The 12,074-nt window shown below is 39.3% G+C and overlaps 1 protein-coding gene across 1 annotated transcript in view; it reads right to left on the reverse strand.

Annotated features, from left to right (window-relative positions):
• Positions 1–2,501: 2,501 nt before the first annotated feature.
• Positions 2,502–12,074, reverse strand: part of CFAP74 (cilia and flagella associated protein 74) — a 41,152-nt gene continuing 31,579 nt past the window's right edge. Inside the window, exons 29-39 of the mRNA XM_053452439.1 lie at positions 11,917–12,048; positions 10,439–10,548; positions 9,890–9,945; positions 9,149–9,268; positions 8,861–9,016; positions 8,651–8,780; positions 8,146–8,300; positions 7,063–7,183; positions 5,846–5,967; positions 4,499–4,633; positions 2,502–2,882 (exon numbers count right to left, since the gene is read on the reverse strand). Of these exons, the coding sequence (XP_053308414.1) occupies positions 2,784–2,882; positions 4,499–4,633; positions 5,846–5,967; positions 7,063–7,183; positions 8,146–8,300; positions 8,651–8,780; positions 8,861–9,016; positions 9,149–9,268; positions 9,890–9,945; positions 10,439–10,548; positions 11,917–12,048 (1,336 nt within the window). The 3' untranslated portion in view covers positions 2,502–2,783. The remainder of the gene's footprint in view (positions 2,883–4,498; positions 4,634–5,845; positions 5,968–7,062; positions 7,184–8,145; positions 8,301–8,650; positions 8,781–8,860; positions 9,017–9,148; positions 9,269–9,889; positions 9,946–10,438; positions 10,549–11,916; positions 12,049–12,074) is intronic.

Raw genomic sequence — 12,074 nt, forward strand, 5'->3', positions numbered from 1 at the left:
TAGAATTTCAATGCAATCAATTCTTTATGATTATGGGAAATTGACATTCGCATGAAATGTTCTGGCTATGCCTTTTGTGGATGTTAGAGCTCTAAAATAGTGTATAAGGAACATTAAATATAAATGATAATAACACACAGGCCTGGGCTGGCTATCTAACACACCAGGCAAATGCCAAGTGGGCCACTGGCTGGCCCCACCATACACTCACCCAACCTGCCACTCCTGAAAATGCCCAGTCGCATGCAACATAAGCATAAAACATAGCGTGCCACGGCGCATATCCAGCCGCCAGCCTCTCTTGACCTATTGACTCCTGGCCTTCAAGTGCCAAAGCGGCCCCATCATCGCCAGTCCAGCCATGGTAACAAAAGTGACGTGGTTTTCAGTGCTGCACGTAATTTTAGTTTTATCTCAGATGTGACATTTACTCTCTAATAAAACAATTGAATCGATATAATGAGACTATATTTATTAAATTACCAATTACGTTGATCCAGTTAAAACGCTCAAATAATGGTTTTGCAAAATCTTTAATCACTATTAGGTAGGTTTATTATCGAAAAGAACTATAAAATGTAGGGTTGGGGAAAGCGAATGTTTTTTTAAATGTCTAAAACGATTTTTTTCCAATTATTATTTCCCTATACCAGTCGACGTATCACTCGTATTAACATGGCAGTCAATAGCTTAATGAAAACCGCCATCACACCACAAGTCAAGGGCAAAGTCAAAGCCATAGAAATCCTAATCAGCTTATTATTAATTGTGGGAGCACACATATCCATTTTGTTAGGTAGATTCGAATATGTTTGTTTTACTTTTTATAGCTTTTAACGTTTAACAAATAAAAGATAGGTACTGCAAATACTCAAACAAACAGCAGATAAACATATCTGAAGAACTGGGGAAAGAAGGTGTCAGAAGGAAAAACGATTTGTCATTGGGAACAGAACAAAGTACAGATTGTGGCGTTTGTCCTGAAGAAGAGCAGCAAATTACAGTCGGTGATACTCTCTACAGTGCATACGCTAAAAAAAACAGATGAAACATAAAAGACTTGAAAGAAATTGGTTTGTATCATAAGGAAAAAATAAGAAAGATAAAGAACATCATTTGTTCTATATTGCTATTGTTTCAGGGATGAGTGGAGTAAACCACATTTACTTTGCTGCCTCCGCCAGGCTTTAATTATTATTAATTGGCTTGGTTACTGACCTCCTGCGATTAGCTAACATCACGGCTTCGGTAAGCGAGCCCAAACAGTGCGCATGCATTTGTGGTATACATGATGATGGGCCTGGGGCAGAACCAAGCTTCAACCAAGAACCAACTTTCCTTTAAAATGGTTAAGCAGATTTAAGTTACTTCTCTCGTGATTTTTCACTATTACAATAGGGGGGAGTAAAAATTAGTAATAAAATTGACAATATACAATTTGACGATAAGTGTAACACAACATAAGGCATACCGATGCAGAAGTGGAAGAGGGCCCTGCTCTTTGAAGCGTACAATCAATTAAATATTATTGTAAGCTTTTTATGTTTTTAACTGGTGCAAAAATAAGGAGAGAGCAGATTTCCAGTGTCTGACATACGATATCTGGGACAACCATAAAGAACATTGAAATGTAAGGACTAATCTTTCAGATGCTCTGGTGATGTTATTGTTATTATTTATTGATTTTTATTGCGCAATCCTATTCTGCAGTACTTTGTACATAACAACCTACTGAGATCTGCACATTTAGAACTTTGTTCCAGAACTACTGATGAATTGGTATTAATGTAGGTACACGCAGTGTGGTACACCAATAAAATAAATAAAATGTTTTAAAGGTTTCATCAAATCGCAGGACCAGCATGTATTATTATTATTATGCTCAAATTCTGAATTACACTTGTGTGTTCCGACTGCCTGATTTCTTGTAAAGAACACACTGTTCGGAGCTCTATTACGCTTTGAACTTTGCACTTTTACTGTACTTATTGTATACATAACAGCTTTCCCTTACAATAATGACCTTGGCAATAAAGTATAAAATATTCTTACTTTAACCAGTCAAAAGAAGCCGTATGTGATAGGGTCAGGTTTATGCAACTAACATGATTAAAGGGACACTCCAACCAATGTGTTTTAATGCGTATCACAATTGTGCTGTCCATTTGGCAAATTTAGCGCTGGAACGAGGAGGGCTGCCGGTGCGCTGACCCCTGTCTGCTGCATCTGATTGGCCGCTTGAACAACCCAATTAGTGGAGAGACGGCAGCTGCTATTTTTTAGCTTACTCATAAAAATAGAATGATTCCTAAAAACAATATTTTATTCATCAACAAAGTGAACAAAATATATCTTGTGATGTTTTCACGTATGGCTTTCAGATACCTTGATTGTAAGATATACCCATGCTGTGTAATTCCCCAATCATATCCCTAATGTGTTTATTATTTAATTCTTATTTGCTTTAAAATTACTGCAGAGCACAGAAAGTGCCTAAAACTTGGGTACATTTTCAATATTTTCATTTAACATTTTGCTAAAGCAATGAGATTTTTAATACAACAAAGACAACGCATTTTTTATGCTTCATTGTTTTGTAATGAGGAAAACACTATTTTAATGCACTGGACGTGTTACAATATAATTCTATCGCAAACAGTTATTTAATTGTAGGTGTTACATTCGTATTTCCCATGGAAAAATTAATTGGTCGTATATATCCGGATGGCACAAATATGTCTTGTATGTTTCCAAGTGATTCTGTAGAAAGATCCTGTGTTCTTTCACACCGACACAACTTGTGTTGCCAGGATAACCTGGTATGACTCGGTAATATCGCCTTTCAGAGTCAGCTTGGCCATGGTGGTTCCCGGTTTGCTTGGCTACAAGACAAAGGAGAAAAAGACAATTACAATTGCACAAAAAGTAAGCCCACTTAACCTTTCTCTGATTTCTCTTCAAGGTTCTGTCCTAAATGCTCTCCTCCTGCATTGACGGGATCCAACAAGATCAAAACCTGCATGGGTAGGTAAAACCATCAGGCGCATGCGATTCCAACCACTGGCTATACTCAAAGCTATGGAAAAAGATTAAACAGTGGTTCACCGCGTCACCAAAGTGGCCCGGCAGCAAGTACTGGATTGGTTTTGTCTCTATACCGGCTGTACATGTGCTTGATCTTTTAGACAAGCATTGGCTACTAAATTGTAATGTAATTCAGTATTAAAAGTGTTCATATATAGTAGGATCTTTTGCTTGTGTCGCTGAATCAGCAGTGTTTCGTAAATCGTATCATATATTATATTTACAGCAGGAATAGTTGCGTAAACATGTTTCCTTTTGTACAGACTATTCTCAAAAAAATGTTCTAGTAGTCCCTGGTACGGATGGAAGCCATCATTGGGCTCTGCACTTTGCTCATTCTTGTGATCAATGACAGTGTACTCCACAGCTGTTATCTCCAATCTGTCCTTATCAGCGTGAACACGCTGGCCCGTACACTTTATCCTTTAAGTAGTTACTGTATGGCGAGTTTCCTTCAGTAAACTATGGCTTCTAGATATCGTGTAGTGTCATATTTCAGCCCATCAGACACTACAATGCTCAAGTGTAATAGATAACGTGCGTCTGAAGCCAAAACACACCATTCCTTCTGGAAGTTAAATGCTAAAATAAATAACGTTTAATGGCCTTTCAAACATTTTACACAATTCAAGAGAATTACTCGACTGAAGTGGGCCTTCTCTGCAATTATTTACAGGATTTCTGTCGTATGGTTACCTGTGACCCTGCTAAGGTGAGAAAATGGTAGCGCCAGCCTCTCCTTTCTCAAACAGATCATTCCAGCACATTCAATATTCCTTTTACTGATCAATAGATATTGATACGCCTTACTCAAACTCCTGCTTGGAACCATTCTCTCACCGTAGCTTGCGCTACTATTTAGTTGATATCAATACACAAAAACTACCTCCTTCATATTCAGGGATTATGCCCAGAGATTCAGGGATAAAGATATTTATACATCTTATGGCACATTGTGGTGTCACTGGGTTCTCTTATGTCTGCATGCGCCACAATAATGTAACTGAACTAGACCTAAGGCAAGGGAAGCAGCCCTATTCCACATTCATGGAGTGTTAAGCAGCGAAGAACCTGCTTTATAATAGTTTTTTGGAAGTTTTCTTAGGTCAGGCCCCAATACTATAACCCACCACTGTATCTTGGTATTAAAGTGAGCTTGGTAAGTCTGATTCTTCTTTAGAGGTTGTTAATTAAAGCACTTAGGTCCACCAACCTTACCGTTAGGCTTGCTTATTTGTCATGGTCCCGAGGACATTGTTAGCTTTTTTTAATCATGTTACATTGGGATTCCAAATAGTAACTCACAATGTGTCTGGAAGGTGTCTGGAGCCTAACGCAGACACCAAGGTTTACCCTACCAACATAGCTATATTTATGTACATATAAATATTATTATAAGAAAGTTATTACGCACATCATAACCCGCAGGTGGGACCCAACGTAATGATACTGTTTTATGTTGTCCAGCGTCAACCGCTGACTTTACGGGCTCAATAGTGAATCCTTTCTGCTGTAAAAGCTGCACATTGTCCCAGAAGAATTCTCCACCCTGTAAATAAAGAGAAAAGCCCATAAATACCTTACTGAAAAGCTACGACTTCATCGTTTCCTTCAAACTGTATCTCAGATTTCTCAGTCCAACTTAAAATAAATGACCCCTATTGGGGGTGCGACTCGATCAATATAGCAAAGCAGTACCACACATCATAGCAAAGTATTATATGCTGTATCATACTGGTATACATACAATATCATAATATATAGGGATGAGCGTCTGGAGGGCTTCTCAAGCTGCCTTTACACATAATGTGCAAAACTAAGGTTATTCCTTGTTTTCTGTGGTTATTCCACAGGTTTTCTGCTTGTGAAAGGCAGTGAGAATGAAAATAAAGTGAGTACAAATGTATCTCCAAGCTGCAGAAACGGAGGGGTTAGGCTCCTGATTTTTCCAAGATACCTTTAAGTTCCAATCATAAATCAAACATTAAAAATCAGCATTTTACCTAAAAAAACAAGTAACTAGACATGTAAGTGTTAAAATAGCAGTACATCGGTTTTATTATTGTTATTATATATTTTAATTTTTATATTTGAAGTCATGGTCACAGAAGATTTAGGGGTTTTTTTTTGCGTAAAATGTATATTGGTGTCCATTCTCTGTGGACGCCGATGTGTTTTACTGCAGTGAATGTAAATGCTGAAGCCAAGAGGCATTCTTGCACTCGCTCAGTATGACCGCCATCAAATTGAATGGGAAATCAGTTGAATCCATGGGATTAGCAGCTATAAATTATATGTTCCTACTCCCAATGATCTCCTCTAAAGAATGGTTGCAGCAATTTGCATGCAGTAAAATACATTAGGACTTCCTCACCTATTGTTTGTGTAAGTCCATTTGTTATGTGATATGTTACTTATGTCCTCTTTGCAGAGTGCTGTTACATATGTTGGTGCTATATAAATCGATACATAATAATAAGATAAAAAAAAAACTTTTAGAGACTGGACTGTCAATTCAGAATCACTCTGTAACTAAATATGGAGCAAGTTATATCTGACAGCTGCAACAATCCATCAATGCCATGGTCTTGTTTCTCTCACGGATCACATGACTCCTCAGATCACATGACTCCTGTATACAAGGCCATCCTTACTGGTGTACATGCTCCGCATTAACGCATCATCACAACAACAACAAGTGACAACGTATGCTGAGTAACAGTAACCCTGTATTGGCCGATACTTCTTAGGCTTTGCTTACTTTCTTTGTGGCTAGTGCCGTGGTACGGATGCAGCCGACACGAAGGTCCCGAACAGCTGGTTTAAGATCGGCTTCGGTCTGGATACACCGAAACGTCAGGAGAAGTGTCTTCGTCTGCTCATCTGAGTAACAAAGAACACATGACAACTGTGAGAATCATTGAGGGATTCTGTGTTCTTACAGTGCGTCAGCCATTGAAAGAAAATTCCAAGTAGGAGGTAGCTTTTCACCTATGCATAGTGCTAGCCAATCAGCTAGGAAATGTATGGGTGAAAAGTTATGTATAATAGTAAATACCCCCTTCCCCCCAATTACCTCTCTACTGGTATGGGGGTGGCATAGTGATAAAAACTACAAACATGGCCCTGGGTGCATTGCATTCTGGGTCTGAACAGAAGGCAGTTTGGGTGAGCGTTGAATGCTCCTATAAGCTGGGCCTATGTAGGTAAGTATAACACTATACTGCATACATAACGTATAATATATACTTACCTGCAGGGGACCATTCACAATGTTTTGGATGACAGGTTTGTTCCATGGTAGAGTACACAATGTTAGTCATATGTCGTTGCTCCAAAACAATCACTTGTTATAACAAAGAACAAATATGTCATGTACTTTATTCTCCAAATTTTGTCTAAAGACAGGCTATAGAAGTTTGTGTTAGCTATTAGTAGACCAACATACCCACAGAACGACACGTAGACACGCTAGCCTTTGAGAGGTCACAGTCCCATTCTTTATGTCCATCAGTGCGGAGACACCAACCGTGTTCCTGTTCATTGTAACTATATTCGTATCCTCGTGGTATTTCATTGAACGGGAGAAAGCGTACCCTCCTGTGCGACCCTCTAAACCGTTACAGTGTTATCCATAAAGCGGACTATGTGTGTGACTGCAGTGTGGCTATTTTAGTGTTCCCACAAATAATTCAAGTTTACTTCAAAAATGCATCGATGATGTAATCACCAATAAACATATTAAGGCAGGAAAATGGCAGCACAAGCCTCTCCTTTCTCAAACAGGTCAGTCCAGCTTTTGATTTTTGTTTTAGTGATCAATAAAGAAATTTATACGTCTGACTCAGCTTCCTGTTATTTTCACATTTTGGAACCGTTCCATCGCTGTAGCATGTGCTACTATTTTGTTGATATCAACACATCAACATGTTTGCCATAAACTAAACTTCTTGGAAGTGGTATCCATGGAATTCTTACCTCCTTCATACTCAGGGATAATGCCCAGAGACTCGACAGGAACATCCATCGGATCGCCTCCCTCTACATACATTATATGGTCCCGAGATGCTCCTTTCAGCTGGATCGTATGAACCGTATGCTAGAACAACCATAGGAAAAGTGGGTTGACAAATGTCTTTCATACATTTCTCTGTGGCTAATGCTTTGACGACACTTAAATACTTAAAAAGATTTAACAAAGTACAAGAGAAAAGTAACATATTTACACACACACTAACATACTTACCTAAACACAGATACACACTAACATACTAACCTAAACACACATACACACTAACATACTTACCTAACCACACATACACATACACACTAACATACTTACCTAAACAGACATACACACTAACATACTTACCTAAACACACATACACACTAACCTACTTACCTAAACACACATACACACTAACATACTTGCCTAAACACACATACACACTAACCTACTTACCTAAACACACATACACACTAACATACTTACCTAAACACAGATTCACACTAACATACTAACCTAAACACACATACACACTAACATACTTACCTAAACACACATACACACTAACATACTCACCTAAACACACATACACACTAACATACTTACCTAAACACACATACACATACACACTAACATACTTACCGAAACACACATATACACTAACATACTGACACACATCCCTCCTATGTCCGCTGTGCACCGGCCGGTGACAGTTCTGCTCCATCGTGGTCCTCACACGCTAGGTAGGTCTGAGCACCAGGAAATGACATCATATCCTGGTGCGCAGACTCGGTGTGCGTGACCTGAGTTCTCGAGTCGGGCAGTATGCGCGGACCAGGGTGGGGAGTTGTAGGGCAGTGCTGGCATTGGACAACCCCCTAAATGTGGTAGCCTCTGTAACGCCAGTGTGAAAAATCCATATAAAATGTAAGATTTATACAAAGCTGGTTAAATTAATGTTGTTGTTTAGGGCAATAAACTTTATTGAAGGCAAAATTTGAAGACTGTAGTGAGGAAGAGCTTTGCTTACATATTATTATGAATTGGCTTCTTACCTTGCCATAGAGCTCCACTGTGAGGCTATCAGAATAATGCACGCTCTCATGGTCAGGGCTGAATGTGACGGTGATTTCATGGGACTTTTCAGGGTCTATCGTGCCCTCTACTGGACACACACCGAATACGCTTAAACCATTGTAATTTTGTGTTCCTGAGAAAGAAATTTATGTAAGAAAAACAATTGCAGTAATATTGCATTTCTTCGCCAATGACATATCAACAAGGTGACTCGTTATTGCTGTATTTTATTTAATTGATGACATTTTATTTAAATTAATTATTAATTCTAAATGAAATTTACTTTTAATACAATTAAGAAAGTTTTTAAAGTTGATCTGCTCAGGCCAGCCTACACTCCTGTTTGTCTTTATCTCACCTGATCCTCCTAGATCCTGCCCAACGTGCCTACAGATCTTTTTTATAGATATATATATATATAAAGGCATGGGCACTCTCCAATTAAGTTCTTTGTATTAAGAGAATTGTTTAAATTGTTATTACCAACTAAGTCTGAAGACTTTTTCTGGCAGGAAAGAAATCTTGGAAGTTTCTGTAGTTCGCTGTATCTGTTCACAGAAAGACTCCCTAAATTCACCGAGTAATTCACCGGAACCGTAGACGTGTTCTGGAGCTGGAAGGAGAGACAGAACTTTCGTAACAAGAAGAGACAACCGCTTGGGTTCTACTACATTTTTTTGGCACCTATTTTACCTGAAATGTTGATGTGACGCTGTCTTTAGATAAAACATATCCCATATCCATGATGCCTCCATCCAAGGAGCAGGACACAGAAGGAGCAATACCCTTTCCTTTCAGGCCAAGTGTTAAGGTTGCTCTTGGAGAGCGAACTTCAAGGGTCTCAAAAAACTATGAAAATGGAGACCGCTGTTACCAAACATCCATTACGTTGCAAGCCACGGATTCAAAAATAAAATGCCATTCAAGAATAAAAAAATATAGGCCATTACTACTGGGCACGTTCATTATTTACCCACTTACCGTTTTATTTTCACAAGGTGAGAAAGCGATGAGGAGGAAGCAGCTGGCTCCAGGCTCTACTGTTTTAACAATATTTAGTAACACAAAAGGCCCGCAGGGATTAAAAATGGAAAAACCAAGCTGGAAAATTATAGGTCAAGGAACAAAAACTGCTATGAAATAAATAGATTACCAGCCTGTAGCTTTAGTTCCTCGACACGGATCTACAGAACTCAAACATGATGATGGAAATAATGCTAGCTTTTTCCACTGGGGATTTCCTTCAACCTGTGAAGAATAAATAGAAGCTGCTGCCGTATTGTATTTTCCATGTGCTGTGTATAACCCCTGTGTAAAAGGTATCAGGGGTGGTTCTAGGTTATTTGCGACCCGACACAAAGGATTTTAGTGGATATCTTTAAGGCTAAGTAACACTGTACACAATCACGCTTGTTTAAACTAATTAGGTATAGATAGAGCTGGCTTTCCCGCTAGGCACACTAGCGGTACGCCTAGGAGACATGTTTTAGAGGAGAAGCAATTATAAGATCAGACCAATGCCACTTGCCCCCTGCCTATTTTGGGTAATTCATACCCACTTTCTGCCCATTTTATGTTGTCTTTTACTGAAAAATCATTTTAATGTCTATTTTTTTGCATGCACAACCTGTATCCAGCCAAACAACTGGTCTGATTAGCTGCTGATTGATAAACCTGTGTGCCACCTATTGGCGGCTGAGAAAATGCACTCGCTTAGGATACTTCCAAAGGCTCCAAGGAAATGTTCTGCAGAGTCACTCTTCTTACTACACGCTGACCTGCAATAAAAACAAGGGGTTAAAACCATCCCTGTATACAATACCAGGTACAATATTACATCTCAACTAAGTCATTGGAGACTAAATGGAGTTCAGAGAGCAGCTAGATGCTAAGGATATTGCATTAACCCCTTGTATGCTGCTGGATGTGTGAGCTTCTGGATTTAAGCTCTAGGCAGGGTACTTCCTAGGGAATAGGTTAAATGAATGTCTTCATTCTTGTAACCAACAATATAGCTGACGCACACAAATATTTATAGTATATATATCAGTATATACCGTATATATATATATATATATATATATATATATAGTAGAGATGCTGCAACAACCAACTGATGTCATTTTAAGTGAAAATGTGAATAAATCTGCTTTCAATGATACAGGGACCAGGCTCCATCGTAGTATTTTCGGTACATGCAGTTCTGCGAACATACTCAATCAACCAGCCCATGGGTAGCATCATAAAAGCTTCAACGATATAAGTAATTACCCGTTGCCACTTCTCCGAAGTCTACGTGGTGTCGTCCGTTATCAGAGGTAACAAGCAGAGGAGGCGTTATAGCCGGGCAGTGCAGCTCCAAGAAGAGGGTATTGTAAGGGCTGCGGAAACATGCAGAGGCAGGAACATATAGCACGGCTGGAAAGGCTGGGATTTACTGGATAGGTTTTTGTGCTGTTTGTACAGCTTTGAAGTTTTTACAAGGCACCATAAAGCCGTCTGATGAAAAAGGTTGCTCTGTTATTGTGCTGTCTCATACTTTTCTAAAATAATGTGGGAAGACACTGGTATCAAACCCAGCAGAAAGAAATAAATAATATAATAAAGCTTATAATGAATAAGCATCCGGTATATCTATCTATACATGGATACATACATATATATATATATACATATATACATATATATATATTTAAAGAAATACATAGTTAATGAAGAGGTGGGTCCATGAAATGCAAATATTAACGCTGTGATTAAAAAAGAGAGAAATCAGCAGTTTGATAGTTAGTTTTACAGTGTTTCATGTAACTTGTAGAGGTTTCTCTCATAGGAACCAAAGTTGCCCTACTGAAACATCAGTCTGTAGACTTCACGTGGCGTGTCACATAAACTATTGATGCCGCTGGTGCCCCTTCTTCCTAAACCTTTGAGATTAATGCAAAATACACTTGGAGAAATCAGCTTGAGTATTCTCTCTAGTCCTATAGTGTGTGCTCCATGTTTTGTGCTCTTCCATCTAACCGGGGGAAATACATTCTATGCTATTACGCCTACCGTAAAGTAACAGTGGCATTGGTAGCATTTTCTCAGGTCCATCAACTAAAAAGCCTGACCTACAGCGCATCCCACATTTTAGTGCATTTGTGCCATTCAAGAGCACAAAGAACCTTTATCTGTATTTCAGTCTTACCCCATCCACAAGGGCAGCCCAGAACTGAAATGCACAGCAACTTTCACCTGCACAAGGAACCAAACACCCGCGCATACGTTCCTGCCTTCACAATCCTCACCCATACGCTGCATCAGCTATCAATCGAGGCACAAGTGAGCAAGGGGGTTCAAGTCCGGACTCACGGTTACACTTATGGAGCGCAGGAGAAAGAGGTGGTTTCCACTTGGAGTACCTGTGCACATTTCTTCAATCAGATGGTGGGAAGTACGATTCATCTCAGACTTTAAGGAAAAAAAAGGTCTGGGGCTGTTGGTTTCTTTGTGCGGTAGATATCTGCAATGCGTTTAGGTTCTGGACAGCTCTTGTGGCTGGTATTAGACTGATATGCTGTAGCAACACAAGCAAGCTCAACTGCAAGACTCTCCTGAGCTGGGACGCACTGGGCGGCAGGTATTCTTAGGGGCGCATAATGTATACGTTACATGTATCCATCATCTGCAGACATCTCTTAGACATAGCAACACCACCAATAACACACACAGACCCATTCTCCATATACATTCCCATTTATATATACCTGAAGTTTAACTCCTGGTCCTTCCTTTTGCTGATGTCACAGCTGGCAATAAAGCAGGGTATAATATATTTCTCCAGTGTTCCTGCAAATCTTCGATAGACAGATGTTTGAGCGGCAACATACTCATCGGAGCTGTAATTAATGAGAAACAAACCTGA

This window comes from Spea bombifrons, chromosome 12, assembly GCF_027358695.1.
Source record: "Spea bombifrons isolate aSpeBom1 chromosome 12, aSpeBom1.2.pri, whole genome shotgun sequence".
In the NCBI taxonomy this organism is placed as follows: Eukaryota; Metazoa; Chordata; class Amphibia; order Anura; family Pelobatidae; genus Spea; species Spea bombifrons.